Genomic DNA, 16,744 nt, shown 5'->3' on the forward strand with positions numbered 1-16,744 from the left:
ATATCTAATTTCTATCTTTGCAATTGCTTTACAGCTGTAACTGTTGAGTCTTACAGTTTTAAACTAAAACTAGGCTTGCCATACTCTCAGTATCTAACGGATTATATTAACGTTTTTGTGAACCCAGAATTATCGCTGAAATAAAATGTGAATTGCATTGCATGCTAACACTAAAAACTGGCCTTACACTGTTAGTCAGGTTATTCATGACCTAGGATCATTACTACTACCTGTTCTACCTGTTTATCTTGTGTTTTAGCGCTAGAAAAGAACCGGACAATAAAGAACAACTAAAACACCATGCCGGATTCTTTTCTATGTGTTTCAATGGCCCAGTCAGTAACAAAATTCACGAGAACCTTGAGGAAAGTAGTTTTTAAACTCTACAGACGGCCATCTTGTCTGAAATCTCAACATACCTAGGTTCAACATATAAAGTTATATGCGTGAACACAGTTTTTGTAATCAAGCAAGTTAAAAGAAGAAAGACCAACAGAGAAATACGTGCATTAAGTTAATTGACCATAAAACTACGCACGTAAATTCTTTGGTGTTTCGTTATTTAAGGGTAACTTAAACAACCGTATTCCTAGAGAACTATACATTAAGTGCATCTGAAATAACGTAACTATTAAGGTAACTATTACAAATTACGCTCTGCGACATATTACTATTTGTAAACGCCGGTTTCTGTCTTATTTCTTAATGGCCTGATATGATCGATAGATAAAAAATAAAATGACGAACAACCAACTATAAAATTATGCAATCAAAGTACAACCAGAGAAAATGGTTTAAAGTACACCTTGATCCAAACGTATAAACTGTATAAATGGGGTAACAAAATTTAAAACTGATAAAGTGCAATGCCGCCATGAATTAATTTATGGGTAGTAGAATATGTCACAACCTTTTTAGGGGAAGAATGTTCGTACAGCGTAACAGCAAAGGGGTGCAAAGTTCGGGGCACATTAATTTCATAGGTGTTTATTTACAACAATATGAGATCAGCACAGCCCAAAAAAGGATGTAAAATCACCTTAACAGTGCCCCATCCGAAGACTAGTCATCCAAAATGCATCACCCTACCCACCCAGTAAATAATTGTTCAGTATAATCCATAACACTTTTGTAAAGTAACACAAACCACGAGTGCTCGGAGCTGCTTCCCGGTCACATTGTCGAAAGAAAAATAGGCAGAAAACTGTACAAAAAATACCTTTCGCGTGAGAGAGGAGGTTGTTGTAAAAATGGTCAGAGTGTACTGGAATTACTGAAGCAAGAAAAAGGACTGGATACGCAAGTAAACAAAATCGTACGATGTTATGGTTGCCACAAACTTTTCATATAGTATGAAAGATAAATCTTACAAATTTCACAGTACAACAAAGGTGAACTCTAGTTACTGACAGAAAAAAGTACCGACATCAGTTATGTGAGATGAAATCCCCTCGTTGTATGACCAGGATTTCGTTTGTTTGTTGTTAAGCGCAAAGGTACACAATGGACTATCTGTGCTCTGCCTATCGTGGGTATCTAACACCGATTTTTAGCATAAACATCCCTCGGACTTACCACAGAGCCACCTAGTGAAGAGGCATAACCAGGACGCCAAGAAGGACGAGACCACAAAAGTTTCTACGGACCATGGAGAATGATTCATGTTGTCCCTTTCTCAGACATACATTTAAAGTCATCTTTTCGAATATCGAACGACTTTTGTTCATTTGAGGATCTGTGGGAAGCTTTCAGAGATGTGTGGCTTAAAATCAGACCTGTATATTAAATTAACTGCTGGGGTAATTCTTCGTTCTATGTAGGTAGCTTGGTTTGATGAGAAGCTAACGTTAAATCGCTATGCTTCGCAGAAGCTTGTTACAATGAAAACAGTAGTATTGAGCAACAGTGGATAATCAAACAGACCACGATCGACGATTTAAAGAGTTCCAAGAGTATCGCAGGACTTGGAGCCTTCAGTATTTTAGTTAAGTTTCTCTAGAATTGTTTGATGTATTGTGTTTTTCTCCAAATCTGTGTTTTGCATCTTCACATCCAATATCATGAAATCTTAAAAATATAATATTTGTTCAAAACAAAACGTCCATAACTGGACAAGAAAACTCTCACATATGTATATACATGTTTCAATAAAGTTACTGTTTGTATGCGTCTTTATGTATCTGTATTCATCGAGTTATGTAAACATGCACACGTGTATCGTTTAGATACATGTCAAAGATGTGCGTATCAGGTTTACGTCACGGTACATGAAACCATAGTGTTGGTGTGTGTTATCGTACATGAAACTAAGTAGTATTGGTGTGTGTTATCGTACATGAAACTAAGTAGTATTGGTGTGTGTTATCGTACGTGAAACTAAGTAGTATTGGTGTGTGTTATCGTACATAAAACTAAGTAGTATTGGTGTGTGTTATCGTACGTGAAACTAAGTAGTATTGGTGTGTGTTATCGTACGTGAAACTAAATAGTATTGGTGTGTGTTATCGTACGTGAAACTATGCACAACTACAATAAACTAAGTTTATTGAACATGAAAACAATTGAAACTTCATAGTTATTTTTTCACTTAAACTTTAAAGGAATGGAGTTGCAATAAGACGTATGTTTATGTTATTGTATATGAAACGGCGTAGTATAGAAGTATGTTATTGTATATTAAACGGCGTAGTATAGAAGTATGTTATTGTATATTAAACGGCGTAGTATAGAAGTATGTTATTGTATATTAAACGGCGTAGTATAGAAGTATGTTATTGTATATGTGACTGTATTGTACAGCTGAAGCCATTAGGTGTATATTACTGTACGTGTAACTGTATTGTACAGCTGAAGCCGTTAGGTGTATAATACTGTACGTGTAACTGCGTAGTATATCTGTACCTTTTAAGCGTATGTTAACATGTATGTAACCTATTTGGTGTACGTTACTGTACGCTTAGCTATGTAATACAAGTATCTATTATACTTATGGTGCTGTATGTATAACTACAGGTGTACCTGCATGGTATTGTGTACATAACTTTTTAACACAGGTGGCGTTTTAATTTATTCAAATCAGGTTACACTTCCCAACATAATGGTCGTTTCTTCACACATCCGTTGATGATGGTACGTCGTGTTGAAAACAGCCAGTTTTAGATGGAGGAAAAACAAAAGAAAGTAGTATTTTAGCTGGTACTGCGCAGATGAATATCGCCATCCTTAAATCACCTTGTTAACTTTCTGTATAATCACAAAAAAAACTAGACATAGTAAACCAAGCAAACTAACACCTGTAATGTAGCTCGTGACTAGTTTCACGTGTTTTGCTTCTTAAAGCTCGTGCTCACGAAAGGACGGCGTCGCTTTCATGGCCTAGTGCGAGATTAAAAGATGTCACGTGAACTTATGTGTAATTACACCCGTCCTTACTTTTTACTAACTCACGTGAAAAGAAAAATAATTAATGCTGACGGAAACCTTTACTTAAGAGAAAATTTTATTACTGTTTTATTCCCGATTATATCAAATTCCTTTTATGCTAAGAAAAATACATTATGCTTAGTATAAAATTAATGTCTAAACCCGTATGGTTTGTGTTCAGAAACAATCGCAAAGTTTAGTACGTTTAAGTATACGGTGTTGTAACCATTTGGTGGTGGTGGGGGGGGGGGGTGATAGTCCTGTCCCCCATGGCGGGTTGCTGCTCCCTACCACCGTAAAGATGGTTCTGAGATTTGTAAAAAAACGACTAGAAAAAAAATATATAAACTGACTCTTTTTACATCCTTTGTACTCCCACACACACAATCCCAAATCCTAATTACGTCACTTTTATACAAGTAACACAGCACTTACTCAACGTTAAAAAATATATTTAGGGCTTAACCGTGTACTTAGAACTGTAGTAATTGAATATGGGGTTCACAAATAAATTCAGGGCATCGGTGAGAGTAAAAGCACACAGAAGTGTATTCAGGACACTAGTGAGAGTAAAATGTACTCAAGAGTATATTTAGGGCATTAGCTACACTGAGAGTAAAACACTCAGCGGTTAATATAGGGCACTAATGAGAGTAAAAGATACTCAGAAGTATATTTATCACATTAGTGAGAGTAAATATATTCCCAGAAGTATATTCAGGACATTAGTCAGAGTAAAAATATTCCCAAAAATATATTCAGGACATTAGTCAGAGTAAAAATATTCTCAAAAATATATTCAGGACATTAGTCAGAGTAAAAATATTCCCAGAAGTATATTCAGGACATTAGTCAGAGTAAAAATATTCCCAAAAGTATATTCAGGACATTAGTCAGAGTAAAAATATTCCCAAAAGTATATTCAGGACATTAGTCAGAGTAAAAATATTCCCAAAAGTATATTCAGTACACTAGTGAGTAAAATGTATTCAAGTGTACATTTCGGTGGCCAGTAAGAGTAAAAGATATTCAGAAGTATACTTGGGCACCAATGAATGTATTTGTTATGTGTAAAGATTGAGACGAAACAACATATACATAGGAAATGCATGTTAACGTACTTTTACATTTACTTCGTAACTATTTTGACAACCCGTATAAATATCTAATGAACATACCCTACTGTTTTAGTGTTTATTTTACTTCACGCATTTTGTTGAAGAAAAAACACATGATTCGTTTATACGTCTGGTAAAACAAACATCAAATTATTTGCTATTTTTAAAACATCGAAATAAACACTGGCTTAATATAACACGTGCGTTAGTCAGGCAGGAAATTCTTATCACTATGAAGAAGCATCCGGTCAATAAATGCTATCGTGTTTTTAATTATCATACGCAATTCATTAGAATTTTGTTTTGATTTCCCTCTGTAGTTAACCGTAGATTAAGTACGTGACCTATATAACACCTAGAATTATATTCTCAATCTAAGACACAAGTCTGTTCATGAAGTGCCTGGAGGAAATTATCCACAGCTTCATTAACATAGAAATATCTTATAAACTCTTACTTAAAAGTTCATTTACGTCAACGAGCACGATTCAAGCATCAGCACACAGTAGAAGATCATACTTTGTCAATATAATATATGATATAATTGCCAGATAAGAAATATTTTACGTTTAACAACTGATTAGTATTAAACAACTTTTCCAAAACAATAAATATATTGATGAAGTTGCAGAACACTGGAGCTCTGTAGAGAGAAATGGACTTGATTTTATCTCCATATACATGTTTTATTGTCCTTAATTAAAGTGTTGATAAATACAATAGTTGAAATTTGGCAGATATTCTTCAACAACAGCTTTAAAGGGAGGGGGGGGGGGCAAAATACAACTAAAACATACTCTTGTCCACACATGATCCTTGATAAGGCGAATAATAATAATACACTATTATCAGTTATTAATTGCATCATTACAATTGGAATGGCTCTCCCGACAGACCTTAAAAATCACTATACAAAATGTGTTTGAGAACGACTTATTGCAAGTTACGACCTTGACCTTAATGCTATTGAGTGTTGGCGAAAAGAGTACGTGTCACTTAACTGTAAAAAAGTGTGTATTTATTTCAGCAAATATGCGTTAATAAAAAACAAAAACAGTTTATGCTGGTGATTGTATTTAATTTTTTGTGAGTGTATTCGGATGGAAATAATTACGAATTATTTGTAGACAAAAATTCAGTTCGTTTTCATCTGCATGTTCCGGATTCAAGTAAATCTGTCGCCACCTGTGTTAATTTAGAGAAATATGAAATTTATCGCTTAGTGGCATATCGTAGAACTTATCTTGCAGGTGTAACGAATGTTTACCAGTCACGAAGTTATCTTCTACCAACAAAACTCTACATACTGGATTATTATTGGCTTACACTTGTGTTCTGGAATAGCTTATGATAATATCCATCAGATCATCACTGAAACGTACCAAAAGAAAATACAAGCAGTTAGAATACAGATGTTTCTTTCCCAATATTAACTTATATTCCCTCTGTGCTTATTCATACTAAGTTTGATTCACGTGTAAAATAATATTTCGAGGCAGTACTGACCAGCTTTGAAGATGTTTTGGTAAAACACATAAAGTAGTTAACGTACAGTATCAATACAGAAAGGCATCAGTTGATAAAGAATCTAATGGAAGGTATTAAATGCGTCCGATCATGCCAATTCCTTAAATTAACCACTTCCACTTTGAAGGGAATGTTATCCTTTCATGGAGTACCAAAACATTACTTATTTTTACAAACTGTTCGAAATAGAAATCATTCAGAAAACAAGAATGGTGTAGAAAATTAGCTCCAAAATCATTTTCATAGAAGTGAAATTTCTAGGCACACAAAAGTAACCCAAGAAAATCAAATCTAACATATTTTATTATCCATTTGTTTTTTAATCAAAATTTCATATTTAACTATCTGGTTGCAAAAAAAATATATCAAAAGATTCAAGATTTATTTTATAGTTTAGTAAGTTCGTAACATCAAAGCTACGGGCGCAAGGCTGAGAAAGGTATTGTTCATTTGAGGCATTGTGGGATATGTTTGAAAACGATCGCTTGTACTTTTGTTTTAGACACTAAAATAATGTCACTTAAGGGACGCTTAACGTTGCAATTTGTACATGAATCTCGAGAAGAATTATGCACTCTGTAGGCTAAAATACAGCATGACATATAAACGTTAAAAGCAAAAAATATAAATAATTTTTACGATTAATTTTGGTTTTATTTACTATTAAAATAGAACACCTTCGGGAAACCTGCGGAAGTACATCTAGTTTTATTAAGCAAGTATGAGTAGTGGAGAACAGGTGTCGTTTAATCGCTTCAGTTGGCTACCGCGAGGTTGTTCAACACAAAACAATATTACGCTTGTCAACTTCAATTCTTTGATCAATCGCTGGTATGTGATATGAATGACAACGTTAATTCTACGAATGTTCGGCGACTTGCGTGAAATTGTTTCAATATACAATATTCTACTAATTTCTTCGGAAAAAGAAAATTAACGTGATACTTGTGATAAACTTTCCCACTTGTTTGTTTTGAATTTTTCGCGCAAAGCTACACGAGGGCTATCTGTGTTAGCCGTCCCTAATTTAACAGTGAAAGACAAGAGGGAAGTGCAGCTAATCATCACCACCCTCCGCCAGCGCTTGGGCTACTATATGACCAACGAATAGTGGGAATGACCGTATATTATAACGCCCCCACGGCTGAAAGGGCGAATATGTTTGGTGAGACGGGAATTCGAACCCCCGACCCTCAGATTGCGAGTCAAGCGCCCTAACCACTAAATTGACTAAAAACAGTGTATGAGAATTAAAATATTAATTCTCTTCACATAAAGGATACGACAAAATTTATTAACACAAACAGCAGTGTATGAGAATTAAAATATTAATTCTCTTCACATAAAGGATACGACAAAATTTATTAACACAAACAGCAGTGTATGAGAATTAAATACTAATTCTCTTCACATAAAGGATACGACAAAATTTATTAACACAAACAGCAGTGTATGAGAATTAAAATACTAATTCTCTTCACATAAAGGATACGACAAAATTTATTAACACAAACAGTATTCGCCAGTTGACTACTTCTCAATAGAACTAGACTCTATAAACAATAATTGAAATTTGAACATTATATTGTAGATATTCGATATTTATCATGAAAATACGCTTAAATTCATACCATAGTTACTATTTTATGAAGAAAGTTGCCATCTGCAACGTTGAAAGTTTATATAATTAACTGTTAATTGATCTGTTTATATATTTAAATATCATTAAAGCTGAGAAGAATTATAATTATTATAGAACAAAAGCTGTGGTTGCAGTTTATAAAGATACAAACAAAGAGAACAAAATATATGGAACTGGAAATAATAAAAAATGATGTAAAAAATTGTAGGTTTGAAAGCTTTATTTTATGCTCTCGTAGTAGTAGTGGGAGTCATAGAAGCCAGTATGAAATACACGCAAGGCCTAAGTTTTAACCTAGTCATTTCACTGAACGTATATTTAACAGTGTGACTTAAAAGCCGAGCTTACCTTGCAACTTACGTTCTGTCTCCCAGAATTTCTGCAGTTCTGTAAAATATTTGTCCAAAATGAAAACTTTCGACAGTCCAAGTGTTGCCATTACTGTCACTGTAGCACTTCTGATGAATCATCCGGTCGCGCAGTTCTACGCAGTCGAGCATTAAGCATGAGATACACTGTTCAAAAACCGGCACTGTACACACGAAATGTCCTAGAGACAAATCGTAGTTTTTAATAATATAATTGTAAAGTTTTGAACAATTTAGTTGGGTTACACAAAAAAAGCGTTTTTAACACACCCGAAACTTAACAAAGCACTATAACAAAAAAGTACCCGTATTGTGAAGTAGCTAAAGCTTTAAAATCAAGTAGAAGCAGCAGTCATCATTTTCGGTTATTAAACTCACGGACTATCAACCAATGTTTAGATGGTTTCGTTCTAATTATAAATAGTAATTAATCATCTACCTCAAGAAATGTGACAGACGCTCACTCACAAAATTGCTATACTGATAATGGCCAGGTTCTAGTTCTACTTTCTGACACAACTACAGGTAAGTAGCTTTCTCCCGCGTTGATCTGCAGCCTCTACCTCAATATGAATTCGTTGCTAAGCCTACCTGTCGGAAATGGACCTTGAAGAGGCCAAGTTCAGAGTAAGCTCACCTAACAAGTCATTCAACAACTTAGCGTCACGTTTTAACTGATTAAAATATTTCTTTATCCCCTTTGTAAACGCTTTCTAATAATTTTCTTATGAACAGGACCAACCTTTTGAATTTGCGTGTTGTTCGCTCACTCATAACACCTTAACTAACTATAGCTACTAAACATAAGACTGCACGTGTACAGAAGTACCCACCTCAGGCAGATAGAGGCCCGCAGGCACCTACAGTCACAGAGACCTCCCATCTTCACAAGACCGCTCGCTAACCGTGACCCTAGCGACGGCGGGAACGGGCGCGCGCACTGTTCGAGCTGATTGGCCCCTATGCCGCCGCAGGCGCTGCCGTCGCTTTGTTGACGGTGGCTGAATCAGGTAAAGCGGTTTTGCCCAGTAACCAATAAGATAGGGAGGGGGGATTAAAGCAGGTTAAGTAACATTCTCTATCATAAAAACAGAGAAGCTTGCTTCAGATTGAACTTTTTACCAGTAAGCAGTTGTTTAAATAAGAAATAATAAAATTTAAAATTATTTTTGTAAGACTTGCACTTTTCGTTGATTACACTGGATGTTACTGTAGACAGTCTGAGAGGGGGAGGGGGGTATTTGTTATGTGAAATGAATTTAAGTATTGGTGCTGACTAGAAATATTCAAATGAAATGATATAAAAGAGTACCATTGTTTTGTTTAATACTAACACTATTATACTTTGTATGATTGGTATGAGTTGAAAACAGATCATTTGAGAGATAAAAACCTTAGCAAATTCGTATTTAGTTCAAGTATTTTAAATACAGATAAAACGTGTATTTGTAATTTAAATATACAGTTCAAAAACATTGACATCAGCTACGTTTCAAGGAAAGATATCGATAACTTAGATTGTTTAAAGACTTTTCCAAGCGCCCAAGTTAAAACATTACGCAAATACTAAGTCAATAAAATAACATGAATATTTCGTGAGTTATTAACTGCATTACATTATTTACATTCTATTTAGCACTACTGATACATTGCTTATTTAGCTGTTAGATTATTATTTTTTAATGGATTACTTTATTGAACATATTTTTTATTTGATGACAAGTATTTAGTATCGTTACTCGGATGTTTGCGAACATAACTTCTTACTGCCATCTATCAATGTTCGATATGTTAAACCAGCATGAATTTAAACGTTTGAGCGCTGTGTTACTTTATGTAATAGATCTCAAAGCACAATCCGACAATAAACATAACTAAATCTGGAGCGCAGGCAGATATTTCAAATCGAGCTTCCAAAGCACAGTAGGTCCAAATAAAGACCAAATAGTACTTTAAGAAATATTTGCATAAAATAAAGAACTGGTGTCTTTGTAATCACATATTGTTGAAGACTCCAACAATACATGTGCGGGAATCAAAATATTTTCGTTCACAAAATGAAAAACTTTCAGCTGTAACAGGAGAGTTTCTAGGCACAACACATATCCCCTTCCTGTATGTGCTAGTGCATTTAATTTATATAAATGTAGTGAATTACTTATAATTATGATGAATAACTGGGTGGACGTAATTCACGTCAATATGTTTAACCCTCCCGTTTTAAAGTTTGTTGAAAAAATTATCTTTGCTTTGACGGGCAGAACTTATGTTTTGACGCATTCTAGCCACATCTATATACGCATTGTTATTAAACAACGTAGTAAAGTTTTAAATTACTTTCAATAACTTTATCATTGCTGAAATCGAAATACTGAGAAATAACACCTAAAGTACATCTTTGCATTTAGCGACATCTGTTGGATATTACTCAGAGCCGATAATTAATTACTCAGTATGGCAGCCCATAATAATATAATTGTTGCTATTGAAATTTCGAATTCTTTTTAATTATAAGTTAAATGTTGACAGAATAATGAAAATAATTATATTATTATATTACCTCTCGTTTGGGAGAGAAAAAAATATGTGGAAGTCACTCGTAGCTCTTAAAGAAAAGTGTATTCTTTGTCAGAATTTTCCTCTTAGGTTTATAACTTTCGCATGATTGATGTGTCGTTATAAATGGTTTATTTTAAAGTTTAGCTAAATGAGTTTCTACCAGTTATGTAGTTTAGCGTTTTGTTGAGGATAAAAGTTAAATTATTGAAAGTCAGTTTGTGGTCTTAAATGTTTAATCTGTTGGGTTTTGTCTTGTATTGTATTAACCTTATAGTTGTGAAATGAAGTATCTGAATAACTATTTAGAATAACCATTTATTTTGCATTTGATTATCTCAGAATTATTTAATGGTGCTAGACTTGGATGCTAAAATATTAGTGTTTAATCAAGTAATGGTCTAGTGTTATCTCGTTTCAGAGTATACAGATTTTTTTATAATCTTAACAGCCATTACAACTTTATGGTTCTCTCATAAATAGCATTTACACAGGACAAGATTAAGAATGAGTTTTATCGACTGAAATTACGATAGAAAAACCTGTTTTATACTTTTAACGATTTGTTGGAGAGAGTAACTTTACACATAAATTATTTTAAAATATATTTATCATAATTTTAAACGATAATTCCTAATTGATAATCGTTATATTACCGCTGTTTTTATATTTCTCTTGGCATATTCTCATTCGTAAAACTTAATTCAATAAACGAAATGCATTTATAAAGCAGTTTTTCAAATACAATTCATGCGTTATTATCTTTTATTTTTAATATTTTGTTCTCATAATTATTGTAGGGGGCCTGGCATGACCAGGTGGCTAGGGCGCTCGACTCGCAATCTGAAGGTCGCGGGTTCGAATTCCCATCCCACCAAATATGCTCGCTCTTTCAGCCATAGGGGCGTTATAATGTAATGGTAAATCCCACTATTCGTTGGTAAAAGAGTTGGTGATGACTAGTTGCCTTCCCTCTAGTCTTTCACTGCTAAATTAGGAACGGCTAGCACAGATAGCCCTCGTGTAGCTTTGCGCGAAATTCCAACAAACAAACCAAACCAAAACCAAACCATTATTGTAGGCTTAAACTATCGAGCTAAAAACATACATACACACATACTAGCACGCATATACAGACGTTAGCATTAGTTGTCCTTTAGATATCAAAAGAATAATATGTTATAAAATGTCAACCACACCACATCTGCCATATCCAGTGCCGACGAGGCCTTTCGCCCGATACCAGAGATCATCAGGACGGGTTGGACATATTAGTGGTCTAGGCACTATAAATATATATGAACAACGATTGATATGGTGTGATTTATATGAATGAAGTAACGCAACTAAACAAGGTAAGTTCAATACTAAAAGTGTTAAAGACCTTTTATTCTCAGTAAACGTGTGTTTCTATTTCAGAAAACAGAGTTTTACACTGAAAAAATTAATTATTGTTCAGTAATGTCTTAAAAATAACACCCGAATCCTGACACTTATTTTAATAGTGTGGTAAAACAGTAGTATGCTCAGACAATTAATATATATATATATATATATAAGAATTAATAAACTTACTTATAAACGATTTAATAGGCTATGTAATTCATTAAGGTGTTAATAACCCCCCCAAAAAAAAACACAATAACCCTGATTGGAGTTAAGTACAAAGCTACACAATGGGTTATCTGTGCTCTGCCCATACGGGTATCGAAACCCGGTTTCTAGCGGTGTATGTCCGCGGACATACCGCTGTGCCACTGGGGTGATAAGTATATCACTGACTTTAGTTAATGAATAAGAATTAGTTTGAGCTCCGTAATCGTTTAATTAATCTTTAAATGGTATCATCTAGGTATTGAGCATAGTACAGTTAAATTAGACCTTAAATTCTGTCATAACTCTTCACGCCTGTTAAAGTCACATGGTAACCTTTAACGTTATCTTTAAAAAAGTTATGATTAAAAGTGAAGATAACCTATACATATATAGATAGGTTATTTTCACTTTAAAGCTATATATATATAAATATATAGTTGATTTCAGTAAGGACAGTAAGTATATCGTCCCCTTGGAAGCGTAGTAAGGCCTATTCGCAACTTAAATATTGCTTACCTTTATAAAATTATGGTGAAGTTTGTCAGATCTTAACTAAATACAATGTTAGTTATTCATAACAAATCAAGCTATATCTCAATATATCATAAACATTGTATAATTTTTGTAACTACGACAAGGATGAGATGTAACTTCAATGTTATCTTGCTAACAAGGCTTAACAGACTGACAGAAATGGCTTCACTTCAATAACATACAAAAGATACAGTGTTTGTTTACAAAGATAGGTATACGCTAATATTCAAGTGCTTAGCGTTTTTGGTAATGTTATACTTCAGCTATAAGATAAAATATTTCTAAATGTTAAGTTGCAATGCAGCAGTCTTTGTATCCTGTTGTTAGCAAAGTTATTTTCTCATCTCGATATAATGTTGTCATACAACTTATTAGTATAATTACAAAAGTTGCGAACAAAGATTAATGAGAATATGGATTCTTACCTTTTTTATTTAAATTATAATTTATCCCCCTACCATTACATTTTGTTAAAACTGACAACAACAGATGGCGACTGCTGTGATTTTACCTCAAACAGTTCATTTTAATCTACTCCATTGAACTATTTTGCACTGCAAACAGAAAAGTAATAAATAATTTTATAGTCAAAAAGTTTCATAACACTGCGTTTGTTTTACGTGAATTAAGACGTTCAAATGAGGATACAGTTTAATTATAATAAATATCCGCATTGCTTTTATTTTACTGGTACAAAATACTTTATTTGCAAGACTTTACATGTTTATAATATATAAAACATGGTATTGTAGTTCTAGCAAGGGAGAAACGATATGGATATAGCTAGGGCAAAAAAGAAAGAAAGAAAAATTGGCCCTAACTTTCCAGTTATCCCTAAGACACAGAAAAAAAAAGATTGACTGTTACTCTCCAGTTGCCTCTAGGACACAGAAACAAAATGATTGGCTCTAACTTTCCATTTAGAACAGGAAACGACATAACTAACTATAAGCTTCCGGTGACATACTGAATAAGAATATATAATAAGCAGGTAGCTACTTGAAATATTCAATAACCAAGAATTCGAGAATTTAGTTAGCAAAAACAAACTGAAAGTTTAAAGTTAAAGTATAAATGTTGAAAAAGTTGAGAACACAAAGTATCGTATAAAATATTAACGGAAGCAAAACCAACTGGATGTCTTTCCTGTCGAAATTTAAGACAATACATTTTTAAAATATACACACTGGTCTATCTGTATTTTATATACGAGAAAGGACAAATACGTTTTCTCTGATGTGGGAACAAAGGACAAAGACTTAGGGTCAAGCTTTAAAAAATGTACCGAAGAAAAGCAAACGCAGAGGGCACACTGAAGCCACAAAAGTCTAGGAAACCCTCTCTACCCTCATGGAAATGGGGAGAGGAGTGAAGCTAAGGATGAGATAGAAAACAAAATGCTAAGAATAGTAAAGCAGCTCTGGTGAAAACAGATATTTAAATTTCTTATGATAAATACAGGAGCTAAGAAACACAGTATGTTAAATATATGTATATAATTATCGTGGTAAAGGGGTGTGACGTCATCACAGCTAGTCGCCCCTTTAATTTTAGAACAGTCATCTGACAGACTTAACTTTAATTAATTCCAAATTAAAACACGAAATGTTCCTTCTAGATGGGTGGGAACACACACAACTTAGCAGATATCTGTAGAACATCCTCACAAGAAAGCATCTCACGGGAAAACATCCACATTTAAAAGAAAATGGACACTACCAGAAAACAAAAAAAAAGAAAAACACATTACAAGGCAACACAAAAACAAAATCAGGTATACAGCAAACCTATTCTCCAACCACTGCACAGAACGTAGCTAAAATGAGTTAAGTAAAGAAACCAGTAATAAGATTAAATGCAACCAGCTTTGCAGCTTGAACTTGACAATCCTATTACTAAATAAAAATTATAGAATGTATACTTCTTAAAATCTTTGTAAATTTTTATAGTTCTTCTTTTTCACCAGCGAAGGGTTGTACAAGTGATTATAGTGGGAAATTTCTTTGCCTAGAATATCGACAGAATGTTTTACTCATATTCATGAGTTCTAAGGAGGTGTTTTCACGGATCTGTTGCTATTTGTTGTACGGCCCAGCATGGCCAGGTGGTTAGGGCGCTCGACTCGCAATCTGAGGGTCGCGGGTTCGAATCCCTGTCACACCAAACATGCTCGCCCTTTCAGCCGTGGGGGCATTATAAGGTGACGGTCAATCCCACTATTCGTTGGTAAAACAGTAGCCCAAGACTTGGCCCTCTAGTCTTACACTGCTAAATTAGGAACAGCTAGTGCAGATAGCCCTCGTGTAGCTCTGCGCGAAATTCAAAATAATTTGTTGTAGAAGTTCTGATCACGTGCTCCTATTTTTATTAGTACTTTTAATGCGAAAGATTCAGGTATGTTTCGGTTTTTTATGTTATACACTAGCGACTTGGTATGTTGACAAGGTTTTGTGCGTTTCTCAGTGAGTTTTCAAAATTTTTGAAATAGTTGTTTTCTGCTGTAGTTGAGTGATTCGCCACTTGGTTCACGTTGAATGTTGACAGATATTGGTGTGAGGATATCTTTAATCCTGAGATTGAGAATGGTTAAGTTTGAGGGGAGTAACTATCTTTTTCAGAGTGTGAAATGTATTGCTGGTCGTTCTGAGAGTTTATGCTAACAAATGAAAGACTATTGTGTTCTAATAAAGGTAATTCTACAAGAGACTAATCGACTGGTGAAGATTGTAGTGTGGAATATGTAGCTAAAATATTAAAATCTATTAGAGATCGCTCTTCAAAATTTTTGTTTATTTCGTAATAACTGTTAATTTCACTCTCCCACAAATAATTTAGAATGTGTCTATAGTAAGGTATATTCAAGCAATTTTTAGAAATTTTCGGGCGTTCTGCAAGTAATTAATGACATCCTTGTAAACTGGATGACAAAAGGTCGTAAAGATGTACTAATCCTTTTGATTAGATAAAGGTTACACATGATCCCATAGAAACTTGTACCAGTTTGAACCTGTGTCTGTGTCTACTCTTTATGGCAGAGTAAGTCCAACTCAAGACATGACACAGATAGTTATAAACGTTTGTATTAATTCGGGTTTTTTGTACCTATATATGTTGTTCGAAATTGTACTTTACGTAGGAAATCTAAGAATTATGGGATATTATGCTACGGGCCTGGTCTGACTTGAAAGTGAAGCATGATATTATTTCTTATCTTGTCCTTGTTCACTGCAAACTTATTTGGAAAGTCTTCTCTAGCCCCAGTTGTGTTACTTTGAGAAAAGAAACCGACCTGTTTCGTCGACATTTCAGTGAATAAAGACTTGTTTACCTGTTCATTTGTGTATTTGTATTTCTTTCGCTGTCTGTGTTTCAAATATTACAACTCATAAAATTTCTGGAAGCTGCTACTTTCGCAGCTACTTATATAAACTACCCATCTGATGTCAGGGTACCAGAATGCTACAGAATACTAATTTGTAACATGTGATTCCATTCCTCCATAAGGGTGTTTCCCAGGTCGTGAAGAGTCACGGTCGGGACAGGGGGAGGCTGAAACTAATGCTGGAGGGAGTATTAGCCATGTTTGATTGGGTTCATGTTCGTAGATCAAGTGGAAACTTACTTGTACCTCTGAAGGAACTCTTCCGCAATCCAAGTGCGGTGTGGGCTGGCATTGTCATTTACAAGGACGAAGTGTCATCAGTAGTGTCATTGTAAGCCTCAGGCATCTCATTCCTGCACTTCACAGCTATCAAAAACCATCCCGAACCCGTGCTTGAGCAATAATAGCGCAAAATGTGAAGTTTGAAACACAAAAACTAAAATCAGTGCAAAAACACTAAACCACGTGTAATAGAATGCCCGTTAGAACACAATTCCTTTATTTCGGGAAGAAAAAACTACCCACTCAACACTTCAATCTAAATCTCGATGTTTCCCATACTCCTCATAGGTTAAAGAAAAAATCTACTTGGGGTATA

At 34.4% G+C, this 16,744-nt stretch overlaps 1 protein-coding gene across 1 annotated transcript in view; it reads right to left on the reverse strand.

Annotated features, from left to right (window-relative positions):
* Positions 1 to 8,751, reverse strand: part of LOC106476498 (unconventional myosin-Vb-like) — a 106,116-nt gene extending 97,365 nt beyond the window's left edge. The window contains exon 1 of the mRNA XM_022381332.1: positions 8,059 to 8,751. Coding sequence (XP_022237040.1) covers positions 8,059 to 8,149 — 91 coding nt within the window. The 5' untranslated portion in view covers positions 8,150 to 8,751. The remainder of the gene's footprint in view (positions 1 to 8,058) is intronic.
* Between the last annotated feature and the right edge of the window lie 7,993 nt (positions 8,752 to 16,744).

This window comes from Limulus polyphemus, unplaced genomic scaffold (genome assembly GCF_000517525.1).
Source record: "Limulus polyphemus unplaced genomic scaffold, Limulus_polyphemus-2.1.2 Scaffold157, whole genome shotgun sequence".
NCBI classification, from domain to species: Eukaryota; Metazoa; Arthropoda; class Merostomata; order Xiphosura; family Limulidae; genus Limulus; species Limulus polyphemus.